This window comes from Lepidochelys olivacea (assembly GCF_965140295.1).
Source record: "Lepidochelys olivacea isolate rLepOli2 genome assembly, chromosome: 7".
Taxonomy (NCBI): Eukaryota; Metazoa; Chordata; order Testudines; family Cheloniidae; genus Lepidochelys; species Lepidochelys olivacea.
The window spans coordinates 81,479,233-81,504,652 of record NC_140417.1 but is presented as its reverse complement, the minus strand read 5'-3'; the positions used below and the strand labels follow the sequence as shown (position 1 = coordinate 81,504,652).

At 41.5% G+C, this 25,420-nt stretch overlaps 1 protein-coding gene across 3 annotated transcripts in view; it reads left to right on the top strand.

The window, feature by feature from the left end:
• Positions 1–13,597: 13,597 nt before the first annotated feature.
• HERC4 (HECT and RLD domain containing E3 ubiquitin protein ligase 4) overlaps positions 13,598–25,420 on the top strand; it is a 74,481-nt gene continuing 62,658 nt past the window's right edge. The window contains exons 1-3 of one of the 3 annotated variants that reach the window (XM_084635235.1): positions 13,598–13,981; positions 15,424–15,524; positions 18,298–18,580. In XM_084635235.1, the coding sequence (XP_084491361.1) occupies positions 18,355–18,580 (226 nt within the window). In that variant the 5' untranslated portion in view covers positions 13,598–13,981; positions 15,424–15,524; positions 18,298–18,354. Of the gene's footprint in view, positions 13,982–14,497; positions 14,677–15,423; positions 15,525–18,297; positions 18,581–25,420 lie in introns of those variants that run through there. The other 2 variants (XM_084635237.1, XM_084635236.1) reach the window with 2 other exon arrangements.

The following is a 25,420-nucleotide window of genomic DNA, read 5'->3' as shown; positions in this document are numbered from 1 at the left end:
AACACTGCATTCAGTTAATTTCTGAAGTGGGAAATCTCCTGTGTTTAAACCAGATGCAAACAGCAGAGCCGCACTACATCCTTGATAATTCCCTTTCGGTCCATGTTCTACCAATAGGGTCATAGGAGCAACAAGATGGAATACAATGGGGGAATCTGATCAACATCTTAGATGTCTACACAGAAATGCAAGGACTATGGGAATGAACAGAAAGAACTGGAAGTCTTAGTACATAACTAAATTATGACTTAATTGTATCACCAAGACACAGTAGGATGAATCTTATGATTGCAATATCGCTACAGAGGGGTACAGCTTGTTCAGAAAGGAGAGGCAGGAAAAAAAGGGAGGAGGTGTTGCATTGAACATCAAGAATTTATATGCTTTTTCTAAGGTCCAGAAGGAGGTGAGATGCAGACCAGTTGAAAGTCTCTGGGTGAAGGGGGAAAAGAGGGGTGACATCATTGTAGGAGTCTACTATAGACCACTAAATCAGGAAGAGGAGGTGGATGAAGCATTTCTAGAACAAAACAGAAATACATAAAACACAAGACCTGGTAGTACTGGGGGGACTTTAACTACCCAGACACCTGTTAGAAAAGCAATATGTCTAAGCCCAAAATGTCCAGTATGTTATTGATATGTATTGGGAACAACTTTTCATTTCAGAAGGTGGAGGAAGTAACCAGGGAAGCAGCTGTTTTAGATTTGATTCTGACTAATGGAAGAATTGGTTGTGAATCTGAAGGTGGAAGGCAATGTGGGTGAAAGTGGTAGTGAAATGACAGATGTCATGTTTCTAAGTAAATGAAGGAGTTAGAGCAGCAGAATAAGGACATAGGATGTCAAAAAGGAGACATAGGGACATAGGATGTCAAAAAGGAGACAAACTCAGAGAACTGGTAGGTAAGTGCCCATGGGAAGCAAATTGAAGGGAAAAGGAGTTCAGGTGAGTTGCCAGTTTCTCAAGGAGACAGTATTAAAAGCACAACAGCAAACTATTCCAGTGCAAAGGAAAGATAGGAAGAATAGCAAGAGACCAATATGGCTGTATCAGGAGCTCTTTAATTACCTGAAAATCAAAAAGGAATCCTACAAAATATGGACAAATTGCTAAAGATGAGTACAAAACAATAGCACAAGCATGTAAGGACAAAATCAGAAAGTCTGAGGCACAAAATGAGTTACACCTGGCAAGGGACATAAAAGGGAATTAAAGAGGTTCTATAAGTACATTAGGAGCAAGAGAAAGACAAAGTGAAGATCCACTACTTAGCAGAGAAAGAGAGCTAATAACGGACAACACCATGAAGGATGAAGTGTTTAATGCCTATTTTGCTTCAGTCTTCACTAACAAGGTTAATTTTGACCAGATGCTTAACACAATTAATATTAACAATAAGGGGGAAGGAACACAAGCCAGAATACGGAAAGAACAGCTTAAAGACTATTGAGATAAGTTAGATATATTCATATTAGACCTGATGAAATTCAACCTAGGATACTTAAGGAACCAGCTGGAGCAATTTTGGGAAAGATGACTGAGGGTGGACCTGATAACAGTTTTCAAATATATGAAGAACTGTTATAAAGAAGATAGTAATCAATTGTTCTCCATGTCCACTGAAGGTAGGACAAAAAGTAATGGGTGTAATCGATACTAAGGGAGATTTAAGTTACCAAGGGAGATTGTGCAGTCCCCATCACTGGAGGCTTTTAAGAACAGGCTAGACAATCCTGGTTTAGGTATATTTGGTCCTGTCTCAGCACAGGGGTTGGACTAGATGACCTCTCAAGATGCCTTCCGGCAATATATATCTATAATTCTATATTCCGGGATGGTGCCAATTATACCAAAATAGTTCTTACTAGGTTTGAGTGGTACATGCAAAGTCCGGGGCCTTGTCCTTAATTTAATCATGAAAGGTGGGAAACTTTATTGACCATCAACCCTGCACTAATCAGAATGAACAGAAGACTAGATAGATAGATTCCTTGTTGGCAGACATCCCATCTTTTTGAGAGTTAACTACAGGAAAAACCAATGGGACTGAATTTAAATATTTTGTTCCTCCTACTTACTTTCTTTCTGCCTTTTCTCCCCTGCCTATTATTACAGGAATAGAGGAATGAATTAGCATGTCCAATAACCACCTGGGCAGAAGGTCTGAAGCTATTAGTTACCTAGGGGCTGAGATCCCCACCTCCTAGGACTATCTTGAACCCTCACACTCTGTGCTTCCTTCTTTTACCGTCAACCAGTCCAGCACCCATGTCACTCTGTGTCCATCCTGCCCTCTTGTAGTCAAACATTACCTCCTGGATTTTCTTCCCCACTTGCAGGTCCAGGGCTGCTCCCACTGGTCAGATGCTCCCCAGCTCCAAACCTCTTCCTGGTGCAGCGACCCCACTATCTACTTCAATTCTCTCTCTACCACTCTGCGTTGCTGCCCCCCTACTCACCAGATACACACCTTCCCACTTTCACAGAGAATCCTCTCTCTCCAACTGAGTACTCCTTGTAGAAATACAGACTTTATCTCCTGGAAAATGTTTTGCTGGGTGGGAGAGTGTTAGGAAAAAAGTCAGCCTGGGAAGTGGGAGAGAAGGGGTGTCTCCAGTTTCCACACAAGCATTATTTACTTCCCATAATCTCCCGTCCTGTCTCATCCAGTGCAGCCCTCCAGCCTGTTAACTCTTGCAGTTCAGCCCCACCCCCCTGAGAGAAGAAATCCATCCCTTTTGCTTTTCCGTGAGACTCTCCCTCCTCCTTGCCCCAATCCCTGGGAGAACAGACTCCTCCCTTCTGGGTTCACATTCAGACCTTTCCTTCTTCTTTCACAATGAGAGAACCTAGCTCCTCCTTAGAACATTTTAGGATAATTAATTACACTAAAACAATCCAGCACAGAAATTTATCAAAAAGCCAACTCTACTCACCATGAAGTGATGTGACCTGCCTGTAGTGTGAGCGAGCCTCGGTACAGTGTCCTTCCTGTCCTGTGCTTCTTTGCTTGTCTTAGTGCAGGCTGCTGCCTCCCTGGTTGCTCTTTACGAAGTAGTAAGGAGGCTAATTTTAGGGTGCTTCATCATCCTGCCATGGAAAGACATGGTGTCATGTCAGAATCAGCAGCATGTGGCACTACTTGGAGCTGCTATTTTATAAGCTAAGATTTGTGTTCTCAAATTAGCCTCTGTAGGACAGAAATGACTCAGTTATTGATATAAGATTTCTAGAGCAATGTACCTAAAGCATTAAAGATCAGTATTTCATCCTTAAAGAAGTAATCAAGAGAACATTTTAATTACACTAGGATTGCTGTTCTATTATCCAACACTTAAGACACTCTGGATACAAAGATTTGGGTCAAAAACTAGTGTATGGAAATTTTCTGGCATTTCTTTAGCACTTAGCCTATTGCCCCATTAATATAATTGAAACATTCTTACAACAGGGCAGTGGTCACCAACCAGTAGATCGCAGACCAGTCGATCACGATAGGGTTACCAATCCTCCTGCAGCCAAAGCGGGAGATTGGCTGCTAACAGTCCAGCAGTGCAGTGGGGCTAAGGCAGGCTCCCTGCCTGTCCTGGCCCTGTGCAGCTCCCGGAAGCAGCTGGCATGTCCAGCAGCGGCTCCTGCGGGGGAGGGGCAGGAGGGTCTCTGCGTGCTGCCCTTGCCTGCAGGCTCTGCCCCCACAGTTCCATTGGCCGGGAACAGGGTAAACAGCACCCGGCCGGAGCCCGCACCCCTGTCCCAGCCCTGATTATATGTCACAGAATCATAGAATATCAGGGTTGGAAGGGACCTCAGGAGGTCATCTAGTCCAACCCCCTGCTCAAAGCAGGACCAATCCCCAACTAAATCATCCCAGCCAGGGATGTCAAGCCTGACCTTAAAAACTTCTAAGGAAGGAGATTCCACCACCTCCCTAGGTAATGCATTCCAGTGTTTCACCACCCTCCTAGTGAAAAAGTTTTTCCTAATATCCAACCTAAACCTCCCCCACTGCAACTTGAGACCATTACTCCTTGTTCTGTCATCAGCTACCACTGAGAACAGTCTAGAGCCATCCTCTTTGGAACCCCCTTTCAGGTAGTTGAAAGCAGCTATCAAATCCCCCCTCATTCTTCTCTTCCGCGGACTATAGAATCCCAGTTCCCTCAGCCTCTCCTCATAACTCATGTGTTCCAGTCCCCTAATGATTTTTGTTGCCCTCCGCTGGACTCTTTCCAATTTTTCCACATCCTTCTTGTAGTGTGGGGCCCAAAACCGAACACAGTACTCCAGATGAGGCCTCACCAATGTCGAATAGAAGGGAACGATACGTCCCTCGATCTGCTGGCAATGCCCCTACATATTCATCCCAAAATGCCATTGGCCTTCTTGGCAACAAGAGCACACTGCTGAGTCATATCCAGCTTCTCGTCCACTGTAACTCCTAGGTCCTTTTCTGCAGAACTGCTGCCAAGCCATTCGGTCCCTAATCTGTAGCGGTGCGTGGGATTCTTCCGTCCTAAGTGCAGGACTCTGCACTTGTCCTTGTTGAACCTCATCAGATTTCTTTTGGCCCAATCCTCTAATTTGTCTGGGGCCCTCAGTATCCTATCCCTACCCTCCAGTGTATCTACCTCTCTTCCCAGTATAGTGTCATCTGCAAATTTGCTGAGGGTGCAATCCACACCATCCTCCAGATCATTTATGAAGATATTGAACAAAACTGGCCCGAGGACCAACCCTTGGGGCACTCCACTTGATACTGGCTGCCAACTAGACTTGGAGCCATTGATCACTACCCGTTGAGCCTGACAATCTAGCCAACTTTCCACCTTATAGTCCATTCATCCAGCCCATACTTCTTTAACTTGCTGGCAAGAATACTGTGGGAGACCGTGTCAAAAGCTTTGCTAAAGTCAAGGAACAACATGTCCACCGCTTTCCCCTCATCCACAGAGCAAAGAAGGCAAATCAAAGAAGGCAATTAGATTAGTCAGGCATGACTTGCCCTTGGTGAATCCACGCTGACTGTTCCTGATCACTTTCCTCTTCTCTAAGTGCTTCAGAATTGATTCTTTGAGGACCTGCTCCATGATTTTTCCAGGGACTGAGGTGAGGCTGACTGGCATGTAGTTCCCAGGATCCTCCTTCTTCCCTTTTTTAAAGATGGGCACTACATTTTTGTAAAAAATGTCATTCAGAGCTGGTTAAACAGATCTAGAGGCCCCAGTTGTTCTCCATTGTAGAAAACTCACACAGAGGACAGAAAATTCTGTGAGATTCCCATTGCAATTTCCACCAGATTGCTCCTATGGGGGGAGGTGAATTTGCCCTCTGTGCAGTAAACAACAGTGCTGGTCCAGTCATCCTAGAGATATATCAGAGGGCAGGGCCATGGGCTCAGAGGCGGGTACCTACAAGCTCCCATCTGGCTCTACCTGGCTCCCTCAAGCTTTGCAGCATCAATGGTTGTGTAAAAACCATGCTGCTAAAGGTTCTCCTGCCTATTGAAGCACCATCCTTGAACCACCCTTCTGAGAGGTTCCATAATGCAGAGTGACTCCACACTGTAGAATACAATAAATCCACTAACCAAGGATTTCCTGCAGGGGAGAGAGTGCATATCCCCTAGCCTCTCACCATGTATGGATCCCAGCCCAACAAATGGGCTTCCACAAGACCTGAAGAAAAGAGGGTATGATGCTACTTGTCTCCCAGCAAAGGCTCTTAGGGCTTTTAATCTCCTCTGCTTGCAAAAGTGAAATTTGACAAAGAGGTTGTGGAAGAATGCCTCTGAAAGGGCTAATAATATAGGGTCGTATTGAGTCCAACTGCTTATTACTCATGCAAAATTGCCATTGAGCAAGAAGTGTTGAACTGTAAGGCCCAAGAAAGGAAAATCTCCCAAGATAACAAGTGAAACAAACTCAAAATATTGCTTTGATTTTGATTTTGTTTAAATCTACCTCCGAATCATTACTTACTCATATTTCCTGATGGCACATTACATGGAAATTGTGGGATATACCAGCATTAAATTATAATTTCTGTTTAATGAATAATTACATGTATTGAAAAAGAGATGTGACATTTTGGGATAAATTAGTTAATGTATTTTCATACCCAACTCCTCCTTTTTCAGCACATTTAAGCAAATTACAGGGAAATATTTTTCCTTTCAGGAATTATACCAATGGTAATAATATGATCCGTTATCTTCAAATACATGTATACATCACCACACACTGGTCAGAGGTCATATTACATGTGAGTGTTAATATTTAAAATCTACTTCACATTGTGAGTCTTTACATTTAATATTCTGGTGCTCTCAGATATTGTACTGAAGCAAAAGAAACTTGACTAAAACCAGCAATACAGAAAATGAGAACATGATGAATAGACAAAATATATATATTTCATCTGAGTAAATACTTCCAGTTTTAGAATACTGAGAATGGTAAATGTGAATCAGTCACACTTTTTTTAAAATGAGACACCTATATCACTGTCACCATGAAAGTGCTAAATCATTGTGGCCTTAATCAAATTTGTCAATATATAATTTTCTTTACAAATGAACTGCATCTTTTTAGTTTTAACCCTCAATACTAAAACCAGAGGAACCCTCACTGCTAGAGAGAACCTGCTGAGTCCCTGCCTGGCTGGATGCATGAGGGAGATTTTAGTTGGGGCTGGAACAAGAATATTGACGAGAAAAGACCATACACTGATTTATATTTTCTGTTTTCTTATTTTTTTAGACCTTACATAAAAAAGCAAAACAAAAGTGTCAAATCCCACCAGTGGAGTCTTCCCCAATAGTTTAAGAAAGGCTGCTGTAAAGTGTATCTGTATGCTGGCCTTACTCACAGAGCCCTGAAGCATAGACCTGCTAACAAGAGATTTTTCAGACTTCTGGGAAAGAAAATTTGCTTTAGAGACACTGTTCCCTCATTCCATGCCCCTAATCTTAGTTGCAGTGGGTTTTTCTTCCATCTGCCTACATAAGAGGAAGAGACCATCATCATGGAAACCATGGAGTTTACCAAGCAAATCCTACAAAAACAAGGAGTATTTATGCTCAGTAACAATATATCACCTGAACACTTTGTTGCTTCCACTGAAAATGCAGTTGATATATCTGTTTAGTATAACAGAAGATTATTTTTAGCACTCTCAAACTAAATTTGCAAGCTCAGAGCTATGTGATTAACTGGAGGCCAAATTGTCCCTTAAATGTGAGAAAAAACAACTTAGGTATAAAAAACACTCTGTCTATTTCCACTTGCAGAATTTTCTCCAAGTAATCCCGTTAACAGGGTATAATTCTGCCCTTTTGGAACTGACTGTGGACTGAGCCTCCTAAATCTATGGCTCTCCCCAGATCCTAGAGCTCTCTGGAGATCCATGGAAGCCCAGAGTTTACACCAGGGGTGGGCAAACTACGACCCGGGGACCACATCCGGCTCTCCAGGTTCCTGCTGGGAAGCAGGGTCTGGGGCTTGCCCCACTCCGGTGCTCCATCCAGGAAGCGGGGTTGGGGTCTTGCCCCACTCTGCACAGCTCCCGGAAGCCGTGGCTTGTTCCCTCCCCGGCTCCTTCATGGAGGGGCAGCCAGGGAGCTCCTCATGCTGCCCCCGCCCCAAGCGCAGCCCCCGCAGCTCCCATTGGCTAGGAACCACAGCCAATGGGAGCTGCAGGGGCGGCGCCTATGGACAGGGCAATGTGCAGAGACGCCTGGCTGCACCTCTGCATAGGAGCCAGAGTGGGGACATGCCTCTGTTTCTGGGAGCTGCTTGAGGTAAGCACTGCCCGGAGCCTGCCCCCCGACCCACTCTCATGCCCCAACCCCCTATCCCAGCCCTGATCCCCCTCCCGCCCTCCAAACCCCTTATTCTCCAGCCCCACCCCAGTGCCTGTACCCGTAGCCCTCCTGCACCCCAACCCCCAATTTCGTGAGCATTCATGGCCCGCCATACAATTTCCATACCCAGATTTGGCCCTCAGGCCAAAAAGTTTGCCCGCCCCTGGCTTACACACTACCTCCTGCTACTGCGTAGTAGCTCAGACAAATGGAAATTAATGATAACTAATGATGTGAAAAAATCTAATTTTACCTTCTACTTCCATTTCTGCGGTCTTGGCCTGACCTTCTACCTACCTTTATAGTTCTGTGGAGAGACTTCCATGGATCACGAGAAAGGGGAAAATGCATAAAGCTGAGTCTCTTCCCACTTCTGCACCTGAGGGGAGATGCATTAGAGCTGAGTCCCCTCCACCTGTGGAAATAGAGTGTGATACAGCCCTTGAGAATTTATTTTTATTAGGATTAATTTATGATTGCTGATTTGGAAATATGACAACATAATAATGTACAATTATGGTAGCAGCATTTGTTTCCATGGTAGGTTTTTAGATCTCTTTGCAGTCAATTGGCTCAAAGACAGAATATTTCCATGGAATGCATTTACTGAGCTGGTTAATTGCATTGTGACTGACTAACATAACACATTTGCCAAATCCAGACAATTTTTGAGCATTTATTCCTCATCTTCCCTACCACTGATACTTCCTACAAGTACTGGGTGGGTTCATAACACAAATTGTCTGATAGACTTTCCTGAATAACTATGATTCCATCAACACACACTTCCGTTATCTCATAAGTACAAAATGGGTTGCCTGGATCCCTCTTTCACTTTTTTGATTGTGTGTCCCTAGGGTGGCTCAAATTAGACTATATGCCCAACTTTATACTTTTAATTACAAGTAATATATTCACTAGGTAAGATATATCATAAAATAGATTTATGTAAATTGGTATTTCAGTACCATAGACCTTCTACCAATTACTCAGACAGCAGATCTATAAATCAGTTCTTGCCTGTTGGGGAAATTACACAGACGCAAAGGGGTTCACTGATGTCCAGTCCACCTTCTCTATATCTCATTCCCCAAACTGAAGGCCAAGCCCAATCTTTGTTGGCTCAGATCAACTCCAGTATTTTTCGCTGTCATCAGATTCCCTGTAATCTGGCCTCACATCCCTTAGGTCTTTACGATCTCCTTGTGCTCATACTGACCACAATAATCTTTTTCACAGAACCTTATGGGGAAGAGATTGCTATCTCTTTCCCATGAACTGGTGCTTGGGACATTTTCTTTCCTGACAGCCTCTTTTGTCTTCAGAGCTCAGGTTTCTTCTCCAGGGCTCCTAACACTGCTTATGCTCACCAACAGTGTATACAGCCAGTATAGATAACATCACAAAATAAAGGTTAACCAGAATATAAACATAACTAGGCAAACATTGCTTAAAGTGTAGTTAAACAGCCTCTTGGTTTAGTTAATTGTGATATCGATCACACAGGCTGAAAACTAAAGCCTGACATTTATAAAGTCAGCTGTCTTTTCAGTATCCCAGGAAGGTGTGCCTGTTCTCCAGTCAGATTTTCATGTCCCCAAAAGTCTCTCAGGCCTTGTCCACACACACAGTTGCACTGGTTTAACTAAAGGTGTGATATTGAACCAGTTTCATGAAACTGGTGCAACTCTGTTGTGGTACTCTCCTCAGTGTACCCAGAACCATAAGTGTTACCTTTCTGCCTCAGGAAAAGTGATCTTTGCTGGGGCTTCAACTGTGTGTCACTCCCTGCCACACCAGTCCTGTTGGCCTTGCCAGCAAACTCCTTGAGAGTCTGCCAATTTTAACCTTGCCTTGCTGGTAACAATTAATGAACCCCAGTTCTCCAGAGACATCCCTCTGACTGGACATTCACAGAAATTATTAAGTTTGCTGCCTCCAAAGAGATAGCCTGTTAGTGTAGTTGAGGACTCTCACTTTAATTCAGTATAACAACACTGAAATGGTTTACTGTGAAATTAAGAATAAGTTTATTAATAAAGAACATAATTTAAATATTAAGCAAGAGAAAAGGACACTTATAGTTACAAACAAAACATACTTTCTAGCCTCCAAGCCTTAACTTTAGCAGCTACAGTCTTTTCCTAAACAGCTTTCTCACTGACATTAAGATACCAGCATTGCCAGTTCTTGCAGCAGGAAGATCCAATGTTCACAGAATCAGAAGGTTCTGTCTCCTTTCCCCCAAAGTGACAGATAACTAGAATGAATTTTTGCTCCTCTTATACTTCCTGAAGTCCATTGTTTTTGTCTCAAGAGCCAGGAAGACACCCCCCACCCCCATGTGCTCAGCCATGAGCCCTGAGCCCTGATACTGTTTCCTCTGCCACTTGTTAGTTTGATTGCTTTATTTACCTCATATGTAAATGTACTTTCATTGTTCTCTGCCTGTAATCAAGCCAGGCAGATAGGTAAAATCCACATTTCTTTGTCTAAGGCAGGCTAGTTTATCTACTGGCTCCAATATATATTTTAACAACATATTTCCAGCACACATGAGTCTAAAAAATAACCCGTACATACATCATGCAATGATATTCATGACGAGTGTGTCACCAGTTGTCATATGATACTTTACAAGACACTATTCGGCAAAATATTCTGACAACAGTGTGTTGAGTGTGCCCTTTGTCAACTGTCATAAGGGGGCTGTTAGGATCACGTACGTGTATGAACACTTTTACATCAGTTTAAATAACAGGGGCAAGCTAAACTGCTGTAAGTCATGTTTAAATTGATATGAGTGTTTATACACAAAGTGGCACTGTTTAACTAAACTGGTGCAACATGACACCTTTAGTTAACCTGATGCAACTTCTTTGGGCCGTAGACAAGCCTTAAATCCAGTGTCAAATCCCATTATATTTCCCTATATAACTGAAGACACTCTCCTTTTATAGTTCCCAGAGGGTTTGTGTGCCCAGGCATTAAAAGTAATTCATTCACATTAACTTCATCCCCCAGTTTAGAAATCAGTTCACAATTATAAATGTATTTTCAGGTCACAATATATTTGTTTAAGATCATTAAACAAACTTGTTTAATTTTCCCCCTGTTTTTATTCTCCTAATTTGCATGGATGCATATTGGGTGCACTTGAAAGATCTTTTGTCCGTTTCCAAGGACTCTTTTAAATGCACAAACCTTGTATATGCAAACCATTTAAGAAATCTTTAAGACATTGATGCCTGTGAAAGTGCCTGTGAAAGTGTCTCCATCTCACTTTACTTCTTTTAGCATATTAATGACATAAGCCTAGGGCTTTATGTTTTGTGGTTGATTATCAGATAGTAAAACAAATAGAACTCATTGAACAACCAAAGCATTATCATACTCTCATTCTAGAACTTCTCCATAGACCAAATGCACTGGGGGGAGGTGTTTACCATGGTGACCCTTGTTGCCTGCTCTGAGATATCTGAGAACTGTTGAGACATGGTCATGGCCCATCATAGCCGATGGTGGATCATCACCTCAACTCAAAGAGTAAATTGTCTGATTGATTTGTAATAGATTTTGCATACCAAAATAGATATTGGTATGAAATTAGTCTGACCTGTTGTCTTTTCTTAATGTTATTCTTGTAATTCTCTTCCTATTGCATGCAGGGGACAATAGAGGAATTCTCTTTTGGCTAATTTAACACCTGTTTATTTATACATACATGTTCACAGATTGTATAACCTATTGGAAAAATGTGTTGCATCATCTTTCAAAACCAGAGAGTTAAATTATGTACAAGATAGATATTTATCTGAGGATTATTAAATAGATTACTAATTATTTTTAATATTTAACATGATCTTGACCTCCTAGGTCAAGGGAAGTAGAAAGGGTTTCCTTACCTGCACCACAGACCTTTATATGATACTCACTGTGGGGGATCCCATCTAGGCCAGCAAATTATAGCTAGCTTTGTAAAATGCTGAGCTGCAACTGGCAAGCCTGAAAGGATCTGACACTACATATTGCAGCCTGGCTTAATGGATCTTGGAAGAAATTGCTGAAAGCTATAGTGCTACCAATACACTGTGATTCAGGGGATGGATTCATTTTAATATTTATACTAGAGGACCACAAACGTACTTCATTGCTTATGTAGGCCAAATTGTACACCCAGCCAGGTCCTTGCTCCCACTGTGGCCAGGCCCCTCGCTCAGCCCAACTCACAGAAAAGATTAAAGAACACTACTGATTTTGGTGAAAATCAGAAAAGCCTGATTTCTAATGATTTCCACCGGTATTACACCTCTGGGCATGAGTGGCTAGCCAATATTCAGGGGCTTGCAGATTGTTTCTATTAGGAGGAGAAACTGATGATAGATATTTCTTGTATGCAATCCTGTTTATTTATAAAGAAAGTACACAAAGTCCTGTTTCCCAGAACACAGTATGAATCAAACAGGGTGCAGTTTCTTTACTCACAGCTCCAAGCCTCTTTCCAAACAGCATTCTGCCCCAAAGTTCCCTATCCTTGCTTTCTCACAAGGCTTCATTTCCAGGCCTTCTTTTGTTGCGTCTAGGGCTCCCTTGCTGCCTTTTCTATGAACCTCTGTGATGTTTCTGCTGCTTCTCTCCCAAACAACAGTACAGGAAATTGACAATAAGTTAATTTTAATTTAATATAAGCCAAATAACACAGCATTACTTAATATTGATAGTTATATGGTTATCTAACTATATCAGTTATTTTCCTCTGTAATCTGGGCAATTTCAACCTTTTCTTTAGAGCATCTAGTGTCATGGGGCAAAGTTCATTTGAGTCCAGTGAGTATTTGCTTCCATGTTGACACATACTTTGAAAATCATAGGATATCGTGTAGTACATCTGATGCTGTTTATTTTCATGCGCTTCTACTGTTATCTACCTCAATAGCATCTTTAAATAAGTCTTGACACAGGGCGATTTTACATCAGCCTGACCACATGTTTCTCTCTAATCATGACAATCAGTTGACACTGGATAGTGTATCTTGAACATGGAGCAATCCCAGGTCTGGGACATTCACCAGGATCCCGTCTTCTACCTCCCCTTGTCCACTTTCACTGAGCCTGAACACGATGAACAAACGGTTTCAGAGTAACAGCCGTGTTAGTCTGTATTCGCAAAAAGAAAAGGAGTACTTGTGGCACCTTAGAGACTAACCAGTTTATTTGAGCATAAGCTTTCGTGAGCTACAGCTCACTTCATCGGATGCATACTGTGGAAAATACAGATGTTTTTATACACACAAACCATGAAAAAATGGGTGTTTATCACTACAAAAGGTTTTCTCTCCCCCCACCCCACTCTCCTGCTGGTAATAGCTTATGTAAAGTGATCACTCTCCTTACAATGTGTATGATAATCAAGGTGGGCCATTTCCAGCACTTGTAGTGATTAACACCCATTTTTTCATGGTTTGTGTGTATAAAAACATCTTCCATATTTTCCACAGTATGCATCCGATGAAGTGAGCTGTAGCTCACGAAAGCTTATGCTCAAATAAATTGGTTAGTCTCTAAGGTGCCACAAGTCCTCCTTTTCTTTTTGATGAACAAACCGTTGTTGGAAGGTAAAATCGTTTGACAGCCGGATACTGACAGCGCCCAGTGCAAGTGAGTATCGGGGGCTCGCGGAAGAGGCAGTCCCTGAGGTGCTGGGGGGCTCCCTCCGGGGCAGCGGCTCGATGATTTCCGGATACAGTTTGCTCACTGTACCAGCAGCTATTTATTCAAAAGGCCAACGCTGCAAACTCCGCTCCGGGGTCGCTCTTTCTGTGCGGGGCTGGGCCTGGCACCGGAAGCTGAGGGGGAGAGGGAGAGGGAGAGGGAGTCCTTGCCCCGAGTGGAAGCGGCGAGGCCGGTCTGAGCAGAGTCTCTCCGTGCTCGCCCCGCTGACTGGGGGCGGGAAGCAGGAGCAGATCCCGCCCGCACACGCGGGGCGCGGCGCCTGCGCAGTGCGGAAGCCTAGCCGGACCCGCGGTGCTAGAGGCCTGTCACTTCTTCCTGGTGCTCCCTCCTCGCTGCCTGGCCGGAGCAGGATCCCCTCTCTCGGGGCTCTCCCCGGCCCTTCGGTGAGTTCCACCGGGGCGTGAGGCTCGTTAGCCGGGGCCTGGCGCTGCCGCCGGGGCGAGGGGGCGCGGCGGGGCGGGGCCGGGCCGGCCTGGCGGTTGGGACCGGGCTCCGCTCTGTGAGGGTCGGGCGCCGGGCTGGCGTGTGGGCCCAGTGCCGGCCCCGGCGGGAGGGGCAGGGGCCGAGCCCTGCGGTGCCCCAGGGGCGGTAGTTACAGCGCAGTGGGGCCGGCGCCCTGCCCTGCGGCACGCACAGAGCGGGACGGCCACCCGCCCCTTCTGAGCTCTGCGCGGCCGGCGCCTGGCCCGGTACGGCCCGTGGGCGGGGCCCAGCCAGCTTCACTCGCCGCCCCAAATTGCTCTAAACCCTTGCCCCTGTCTGCTTGCGGGACCATGCTCCAGCGCGGCTTCCCTGCCCGCGGCCCGCTCCCCGGCGGTGGCTGGCGTTCCGCTCCTTCCCTTGTGCTGCGAGTGGGGGCGTGAGGTGCGGCGCAGTTTGTATGGGGGGGTGGTTTTGAACAGACCCGAAAGATCCAGACTTCTCTGTTCGAGCATTATAAGACCCCGGGGTGCTGTTTGGCAAGTAGGAGTTGGTATCAGCGGGCCAAAATTTGCGTGCACCGAGTTTTATCTACAGCAAAGGTGCATTTCATTGATCCGTTGAGTGTAAAGCAGCCTGGGATCTTTCAGGCTGAAAGGTATTGTATACGATAAATGTTAAATATTATTTATTCTGCATGGGATGTTTGAAAATGGGATTCAGAATTTGGCAGTGTTTCCTTGAATGCAGAACGTTGCCAACAATAATAATAATAATAATGGAGAATTATAGTCTATACTGTAGCCTTTGAAACTGCTAGGTTTATGCCATAGTTTTTCAGAGCTTTTCACTGTGTGTACAGCAAGTAAACCTAAATCACTAAAGCATACTGGAACTTTCCAGCCCCTTCCTTTGGCCCCCTCATTGTTTCTTGTTCTAAAAAAGTAGGAGGTTGTTTCCCTCATCTCTCCCATTTGTTCCTTGTCAGTATCACACTGTTTTTAGTGGGCGTCTCAATAAATAGTGACTCAGACTTGAAAATAAAATGCAGGGAGATTCATGATTACTTGCTAGAAAATAAAATGTCTTTCAGATCCTTGGCTGGAACCATAACAGAAGTGCAGAACACTACTGTTCGGTACTGAAAATCTCCAAAGTTCTTAAATATTTTCCTGCAGAATAATGAAGTTAGGGTTTAAATTAAATTTCTAGTTAAGTGAAAATATTAGAATTCCTTTTTCCATTAAATTAATGTTTTTAGATTTGATTGTTCTGTAGTCTGTTCTGCTAAAAAGTTAATTTATGGATTTTTTCCCCCCCTTTCCCATCAGCTGTGAAGAGTACTTGATTGTGGAAACCTTGGATCACTACAATTGTAGATCTCTTCTATTCTTCTGTGTTACAGGTTGAAACTTGTATGGCAGTCATGTATGTGGATCTGTGATGGAGCTATAACTATGTCCCAAGTCAAGCCAACATCATTTTGACCGTCCTCTTCTGAATGTGGTAGGATAATAATTACTTTTCCCATAGGGTAACCTATCTCTATCTGATAGGTTTCAGAATGGTAGCTGTTTGTCTGTATCAGCAAAAACAATAAGGGGTCCTTGTGGCACCTTAGAGACTAACAAATTTATTTGGGCATAAGCTTTCATGGGCTAGAACCTACTTCATCAGATGCATGGAGTGGAAAATACAGGAGCAGGAATAAATACATGAAAAGATGGGAGTTGCCTTACCAAGTGTGAGGTCAGTCTAATGACACAATTCAATTAACAGCAGAATACCATGGGAGAAAAAATAACTTTTGTAGTGGTAATGAGAGTGGCCCATTTTAAACAGTTGACAAGAAGGTGTGAGTAACATTAGGGGGAAACTAGTATAGGGGAAATTAAGTTTAGGTTTTGTAATAGCCCAACCACTCCCAGTCTTTTTTCAGGCCTAATTTGATGGTGTCCAGTTTGCAAATTAATTCCAGTTCTGCATTTTCATGTTGGAGTCTGTTTTTGAAGTTTTTTGTTGAAGAATTGCCACTTTTAGGTCTGTTATTGAGTGACCAGGGAGATTGAAGTATTCTCCTACTGGTTTTTGAATGTTATAATTCCTGAAGTCAGATTTGTGTCCATTTATTCTTTTGCATAACCCTCTGCCATATACACTGTCCAAACCAGACAGTCTCTAAGCAAAAGAATAAATGCTGTTAATTGAATTGTCTCATTAGACTGACCTCACACTCGGTAAGGCAACTCCCATCTTTTCGTGTATTTATACCTGCTCCTGTATTTTCCACTCCATGCATCTGATGAAGTGGGTTCTAGCCCACGAAAGTTTATGCCCAAATAAATTTTAGTCTCTAAGGTGCCACGAGGACTCCTCGTTATTTTATCTCTATCTGGTTATGCTTTAACCTTCTGAGACAGATGAATTGAGTTCCACAAAGGTTACTGCATTTGGGCTGTTTACAGTGAGACCATGAAAGTCGATGTACTGTCTTTTACACGCTGACTTTTGGTAAAAGAAATGGTTTGCTCTGTTATCCTTGCCCATAATTTCGCTCCTTTCACTATTATGCAGCCCTCAATGTGGTAGTTGGCGACAGTAAGTCTGTGTGTGATGTTGTATTTATATAGTTTGTAAAGCACATGAGGATCTTTCAGGATGTAGTATTGTTTAAATGTACTATATTTATGATACATTTATATTGAATATTCCCTTCTTCAGTCATGCTATTTTGATTAGTGTTAATTAATGAACAATTGCAGTAATTTTTCATCAAGAATATTTTTAGGTTCTGTTTTGAAAATATGGGGAAATTCCTCTTCCTGTGAAATCAGTTCTTTGTTTTTTTGGTGTTTTTTTTTTGTTTTTAAATCACAAGTACTTCACACAAAATTAGAAACCAAAAAGAAGAGAAATGTTCCATTGTGTCTTCTCAAAATCTAGCTGTAGTCTGTCAGTACAAACTTAAAAATGGGATCCAGGCATCAGGGAGCAGGGATGGATGAGTTTGTGTCCATGGATGTAACTTAACAAGGTGAATTCAAAGAAGTGGTTGCCCTCCTTGGGCCCCAGTTCACATTGTGATTTGCCTCCATGGACAGTTGTGTTGTGTGAAGCCGCAGAAAAGTGCACTGGAATGGAGCAGTCCATCTACCTGGATCAGAGTGCAGGATAAGACGAAGGTTTCTAACCATCAGAGGAGTGAAGTTTTGGAATAGCCTTCCGAGGGAAGTAGTGGGGGCAAAAGATCTATCTTGCTTTAAGATTAAACTCGATAAGTTTATGGAGGAGATGGTATGATGGGATAACATGGTTTTGGTAATTAAATATTCATGGTAAATAGGCCCAATGGCCTGTGATGGGTTTTTAGATGGGGTAAGATCCAAGTTACCCGGGAAAGAATTTTCTGTAGTATCTGGCTGATGAATCTTGCCCATATGCTCAGGGTTTAGCTGATCGCCATATTTGGGGTCGGGAAGGAATTTTCCTCCAGGGCAGATTGGAAGGCCCTGGAGGTTTTTCGCCTTCCTCTGTAGCATGGGGCACGGGTCACTTGCTGGAGGATTCTCTGCTCCTTGAGGTCTTCAAACTACAATTTGAGGACTTCAATAGCAGAGATATAGGTGTGAGGTCTTTTTTAGGAGTGGTGGGTGAAATTCTGTGGCCTGCATTGTGCAGGAGGTCAGACTAGATGATCATAATGGTCCCTTCTGACCTAAATATCTATGAATCTATGAATCATGGTCTAGGGTCTGATTAAAATGTCAAGTGTCAAGAGACTTGTACTTGGTAAATATTATAATTATTGGCATATCAGTTTGTATTATCAGTTATACAAGTTGATAGAACATCTTTTAAGTTTTTAAAGTGCATTGGCAATTTAAATGTAGCCCAAAAGAGTCTTTTATAAAACTGAAGACTAGAAAAATGTTAGAAACCTTTATAAATTTTCAAGAAAATACCAAAGGAAATAGTTATCTTTAAACCAATAAATGTTCCGGTGTGGTGACTGAAATCTAAATACTGCAACGCTTGGATCCTGATAGTAAAAGTGAAAATGATAGTGAAATTATCTGTCTCCAAGTTGAGAGTAATGCAGAAAGTTAACATAGAGCTTGAATAGTGACAAGTATGTTGGACTCTTAAAAGTGTTTCAGTTATCAAAGATTTTACTACAGAAAAAACAAATATTTGTTTACATATTTTTGAATGTATGGTGTTTCTTTAAGTATTCTTTATAACAGTACTTTATTTTTTTTTCCCCTGAACACTGTCACAGAAGGAACATTTTGAACAGTGAAGTTGCAAGATCTTACTCATCAAGACAACTGGAACCATGTTGTGCTGGGGAAATGCATCCTTTGGACAGCTTGGATTGGGTGGAATTGATGAAGAGATTGTATTAGAACCCAGAAAAAGTGACTTTTTCCTAAATAAAAAGGTCCGAGATGTAGGATGTGGACTCAGACACACTGTTTTTGTCCTGGATGATGGGACTGTGTATACATGTGGATGTAATGATCTAGGACAATTAGGGCATGAAAAATCCAGAAAGAGACCAGGTAAGTTAAAAGTAATGAAGAGTGGATTTTGTGTGGGTGTTGGTTTTTAACTTTAGTTACCACATTTAGGCCTCAGATCTGTAAATATTTTTACATGTGCCTATCTTTCTGAGTGTGAGTAGTCCCAAGCACATGCGTATTTGCAGAATTGGGACTTTAAAGATTTTCTTTTTATGGTTTTGATTTTTGTACTTCTGTTTCATTGTGTAGAAAGTAGTAAGCATATTAAATCCTATGAAGCTATACAATTACCCAACCCAGCCTAATTGATAGCATTTTATAAAAATGACATCTTACCACTTAGCTTAATTTTTCTTTTTTTAATTTCAGGCTATTATTGTACCTGAAGTGACTTTATTGGTTGTATATAGGTACATACAGTTATCATGTCAGTTCATAGCCTTTCTTCTCTAGATTGTACAAATCTAGTAAATATGTTATAATTTCAATAGATTATTTTAAAATATATAATTACCTGTGTCATGTTGCCATGTGATAGACTCATAGCCTTTAAGGCCAGAAGGGACCATCATGATCATCTAGTCTGACTCCTGCACATTTCAGGCCACAGAACTCTAGGCCTCAATCCTACAAATTGCTCTATATAGGTGGACCTCTGTCCCCGTCAGAGAGTCTGCATGTGAACGTGGGGGTCCCCTCTGAGAGAACAATTTTTAGGTTAAAGACCTTAGTTTGTACATCCCAGTGTAACCTTTAGTGCTTGATTTTTGTTGTTTTTTAGATGCATCATTTTGCCTGGCTAAGTTCCAGTTGTCTGTCATGCTTAGATCTTTCTGTAACATTCTCTAAATGAAAAACCTTTAATTTATTATAACTAAACCATTTTCTGTTGACTTCTGTTTCTCTAACAACTCTGTATCTTGTAGTTTTTAATTCTGTTTCACAATGCTTGCCGTTCCTCCTTTGTGTTTGCTGATATTGTTGGTACGTGCAAGCTATACTCTTTCCTCTAGGCAGGGCACACTAAATATTAGATTCAAGACTGACCCTGTAGAACCCTGCTTTTTACAGTTTCACACCACATGTAATCGCTGGTTTATAGTTCTTCAGTTATTTAAGTATTCATTTACAGTATATTTACCCAGATAACATATTAGCGAGATTACCTTGTGGAACTATACCATTATAAAAATTAATTTAATTTAATATATAGATAATTGCGTATACACTAAATAATTATCTCGCAGATCAGTGGATCATGGCTACAGCCTGCATGGATACACAATTTATAGCCGCAGAGTTGCAGGGCTCTAGCAGCAATGAGGGAGACCAGCATGGCCACGGCCAGCGACCAAGCCAGGAACTGCAGCTGGGCAGTTCCAGTGGGCAGGGCTGAGGGTGGAAAGCCACACTGGAGGAGCTGCCTGGGCTGGGCACTGGCTCCTTTGATGAATGGCCCAACATGCTGCTGCTTTCGCCACTGTAGTTTCTGCCCCAGTCGCTGACCATGGCCCTGCTGGTCTGGCTCGTTGTCACTAGAGCCCTGTAGCTATGCTTGTATCTGTGGATATAAACTGTGTATCTGCACAGGGCTCTCATCGTAGCATTATAATTTGCCAGTTACATGACAAACCATAATAATTTTCAGTGTCTTCCTCCACGAATAGTCCTGAATACCTAAAATCCCCTCGTTTGAATAGTTTCCTATTTTATGTTTCTAATTTGTTGCTGTTCTCAACTTAAATTATTTTATACTGTAGAGTGCCTAAGCACCATTGGCAAATTCTCAAAGTATGTTGATGGTGTCCATAGAAGAACCTTAGTTATATGTTTGAAAGTGAAAAATGTTTGATCTGAATCCTTTCAGGAATTAATTTTAGTGTAATTCACTGTACTTCCATTGGTTGGGCTTCATTCTTTTTTTTTTTTTTTTTAAATTGCATTAGGTTAAGGTCCAAATATACATAACATGCAACACTTCCCACACTACTTCCCCACACTCAAAGAAACCCAACAACACATCACAGTTTCAATTGTTGGAGGCAAAGGTGGTGGTAGTGCTGTTCTTCAGTATAGTTCAAACAGCAAACACAGAGCAACATCTGAAGATTGGTGTAATGTTTAATTAGATCTTCTTTCATGTAAGTTCGAAAGGTGTCCTAAATGATAAGCCTTCAAGTGGGAAACAGCCTGGACAGGCCATTGAATTCTGAGATGAGTCAGTAAGAGTTAAATCGCTCCTCTCTTTGATAGCTGAAGAAATCATAGAGTACAGCAGAACCAATGTGGTCTTCCTTGAGGCAGGCATGATCGTGGGACCCAGCACAGCTATCTGTGCCCCAGTGTGGAACCACTGTATCTGCAACTGTATGAATCCTTCAGTCATTTCATTGACATGCATGTAATAAAAGCTATTTGCCTCCTAAATAATTGCATGTTAACGGATTGTTGGACAAACCATCATTTTTGCCACAGTCTCAGTAACCCAGCTTCTCACAGTGGATATCAAGATGGGGGGAGGGGAAAGGGAATCTGCCTCCCACAAGTTAAGGAACATCTCTACATGATTTTCACACACCCCCCCCCACCTCCACTGTGAGCAGCTGGGTTACTGGGTCTGTGGCAAAAATGATAGTTTGTCTGACAGTCTGTAAACACGCAATTATTTAGGAGACAAATAGCTTTTTATTTTCTAACTAATCATTGTGATGGGAAGGTAGTTTGTTTAAAGCAACACTCTCTTGTTTTCGTTTAAAATAATCAGAAAAAATAAAATTTCTGAAAGCGTACTCTGAATAGTGTGTCCTCTCTATTTTTTTTTTTTTTTTTTTTTTTGGAGCTTTCAGCTTCCATACTGATGTTAGGAAGGGTCTTCTAGGTAAGCCTAAAAAGTCACAATGCCAAACAAATTCAGGCTCACTCCTTCCTCCTCCCCTGCTTATTATTTCTGCATTTTCATACCAGCTTTGCTGCTTCTGTTACTGGCAAACACCCTCTTGCAGGGATTGTGGAGGAGTAAACACGTGAGCTCTCTCCAGAGTAGTACATGTAAGTGATGTCTTCATTCTATTGCCATACAGTAAAATTGACTAAGCATAAAAAGCTGTCAAATGCAATAGGTAAACAAACTGGATAGAAAAAAGTATTTTGTTCCAATCTCTGTCAAGTTATAGTAATTTTGGAAGTTACTTGTAACAACGAGAGATTAAAAAAAACTTTCTCAAATGGTTATTTGATTTTCAAATAGATTAGGTCCATTTATTGGTTAGCGTCTTTATTTAGAACTTAGTTCTAAAGGGCTGCTTCCTAAGTTGCATTCTAGATGGTTGATATTTACTTCGTTTTAAAAAGCTAATTTTTTTATTTAAAAAAAAATTGGTAAGTTGATATTAAACTGATTAACTTAAGCTTCATTGTAATTTTAACACATGCCTCTCTAATTGTGAGCAAGCATTTGCTGGCGTGAACGTGCATGTTAATTAAGTTAGCAGGATCTGACTTTTGTAAATTTAAATAGCTATTAAGATCTGAATATGTTTATCTTGTCCAGTAAATGACACAATTTGAAGACCATTTTGAAGACTACAACTGTAAATAGCATGCTTCCAATAGACATTTTTGTTACCTTGGAAAAATAATTAACTGAGCTGGGGCCTTTATTACCTTTGTACGCAAACAGCAAAATGTGACAATTGTCTTTTAATATGATTAGAATTAATACAAAAGGAAGTTTCTATACCATGACCGACTTTTAAATTGTAGAATTTTAAAAAATGTGGCTTGTTGGAACCCCTATGCTGTTTTAAAATATTCGTGTGTTTTGTGTGACTTTCTGTGACACCCATCACTGTTTCATCTGAGGATGTTCATGCCTTTATTTAAACCCTATTATGTTATCATGGGATAAGAGGGAAGGTCCTCTCATGGATCAGTAACTGGCTAAAAGATAGGAAACAAAGGGTAGGAATAAATTGTTAGTGCTCAGAATGGAGAGAGATAAATAGTTGTGTCCCCCAGGAGTCTGTACTGGGACCAGTACTGTTCAACATATTCATAAATGATCTGGAGAAAGGGGGTAAACAGTGTGGTGGCAAAATTTTCAGATGATACAAAACTACTCAAGATAGTTAAGCCCAAAGCAGAGGGCAAAAGCGTTACAAAGCAATCTCTCAAAACTGGATGACTGGGCAACAATATGGCAGATGAAATTCAATGTTGATCAATGCAAAGTAATGCACATTGGAAAATATAAACCCAACTATACATATAAAATGATGGACTCTAAATTAGCTGTTACCACTCAAGAAAGAGATCTTGGAGTCGTTGTTGATAGTTCTTGTGAAAACATCCACTCAGTGTGCAGTGGCAGTCAAAAATGCTAACAGAATGCTGGGAATCATCAGGAAAGGGATAGATAATAAGACAGAAAATATCATTGCCTCTAAATAAATCCATGGTATGCTTACATCTTGAATACTGCATACAGATCTGGTCATCTCATCTCAAAAAAGATATATTGGAAAAAGTTCAGAAAAGGGCAACAAAAATTGTTAAGGGGTATGGAACAGCTTCCATATGAGGAGCAATGAATAAGACTGGGACTTTTCAGCTTGGAAAAAAGACGACTTAAGGGGGATATGATAGAGGTCTATTAAAATCATGTGGAAAAAAAATAAATAAGGAAGTGTTATTTACTCCTCCTCATAACACACAAACTAGGGGTCAGCAAGTGAAATTGATAGGCAGCAGGTTTAAAACAAAAACAACACACTGTCAAACTGTGGAATTCTTTGCCAGAGGATGTGAAGGCCAAGACTATAACAGGGTTCAAAAAAGAACTAAGTTCATGGAGGATAGGTCCATCAATGGCTATTAGTCAGAGGTGAAAAACCATGCTCTGAAGTGTTCCTAGCCTCTATTTGCCAGAAGTTGGGAATGGATGGATCACTGGATGATTACCTGTTCTGTTCATTCCCTCTGAAGCACCTGCCATTGGCCACTGTTGGAAGACAGGGTACTGGGCTAGATGGATCATTGGTCTGACCCAGTATGGCCATTCTTATATTTTTATCAATCCATAGATCACTGACAATAGTTTGTAAATGAGAGGTTGTATAACTAGATTATATGACGTACATTCTATTATGAGGTATATACATATAGATTCTTGTAAAATATAGTGTTCATGCTTTAACTATGACTTGTGTGCACAGTAGTTATTCACTGAACTTTCCGTATCTTTGTCAATTTAATTTGAAAATAAACCAAACTTAAAAGACAATGCACTGGTGCAAAAATTCTGTTTTTAAGAGCTGTAGTGGATTGCTTTAGACACCCAAATGTATCTATCTTAGGGGCTGCTGCATGACATTTTCCTCCTATGAAGAAAAGTGAATTTGTGAGGCTCTGTTTAACAAGCACCTGTTGGAGCTGAGAGAGGGTTTGAAAGCAAGCTGTTCCTAATTTTTTAAATAACTTAAATGTACCAAATTTCTAAGAGTATGAAGAGTGTATCAAGTTGTTTGTGTTTTGAAGTATTAAAAGAAGTTGGTCTGAAATTTTATGTGGTCTGAAGCCTTAAAGCCAAGTTATAATCTCCTCTTGTTGTTAGTATTTATAATAGAAATACTTACAGGTCCTGAATACTAGCATTTATTGCTATCTCAGTGGTTCCCAGCTGTGTGCTATGTAAAGGAAAAGCCATGTAGTGTGGGTAGCAGCGTCTCCTGCTCAAGTGGTTCATGGTGTAAGACATAGCTGTGTAGTAGTTGCATGATCTCCAAAAGTGATTCATCCTTCAAGGATTTAGGAGGGCTTTAAATAGATTAATTGATATTCTTCAGTTCTGTCTTTTTGTACCATAATCTTTCCTTATGTGGGGATGGGTGCTGCTGTGAGCTTCGGGAAGATCAGAGGACTCTTTCTCAGAAATAATTACTTACACCCAAATAACTAGTTCATTTTGCCTTCAGTGGTAGTGAAGCTGGGACACGAGACCAGCAGGAGAGTTTGACAGCATAATGGCTGCAAATTGTTCGTTCATTTCTGCAACGCTTTAGCATTTAGAGCTGCAAGCTCCTGGATTTGTCTGGAGTTATCAGAATAAAAGCCTTCCCTTTATTGACTGTCTTTTTTTGTGATTACTAGTGGGTTTAATCTTCTCACCAAACTGAACTTTTAAATTAGGAGCAAGCGTGAGCATGAAATTTACAAGCTATTTCTGTGTGGCAACATTTTTCTTCCTGAGCTCCTATTTTCTTTTTATCTTCTTCCCCCCCCCCCCCCATTTGACTTATTTATAAAATGACCAGATACGTGACATATTGGTCTGCCTCTTATTTGGCGGTACAGGGAATGCTTAGAGTAGAGCTACACTTACCGTTCAAGTTATTTTTATGTTCTGTAGATTGCCATGTGTGTGAGGGGAGGGCAAAAGAGTGGATTTCCTGTTTGCTTTCACTAAAGGGCTTCTGTGTACTTCTGTATGCTTGCCAACTGTTAACTTATCTATAAGAATTCTGTAACTGCTGCAGTCACTCAGTTGCCAACCTCGTGTTCAGAAATTATGTTTGGCTTAAAAATAAATTTTTAAGCCAAAGTTGTTGGGTGTGTTTGTTTTTATTAGCCTTCTGGCTTCTGAATCTTTATACTCAAGTCATGTTCTCAGACTTTTCCCAATAGCCATGGGGCATAGAAAGTATGTTGTAAAAAAAATGAAAGTTGAGAGTCAAAGGACTACAGGATCTGGGGCTTTAAGAAAAACATAACATGTTAGAAAACTACACTTCAGGTGTTCAATAATTTTGTGTGCTTCAATATTGGGGTGCCTAATTTGACATCTTGCACCTGATTTTTCAGAGGTGCTGAGGATTCATAGCT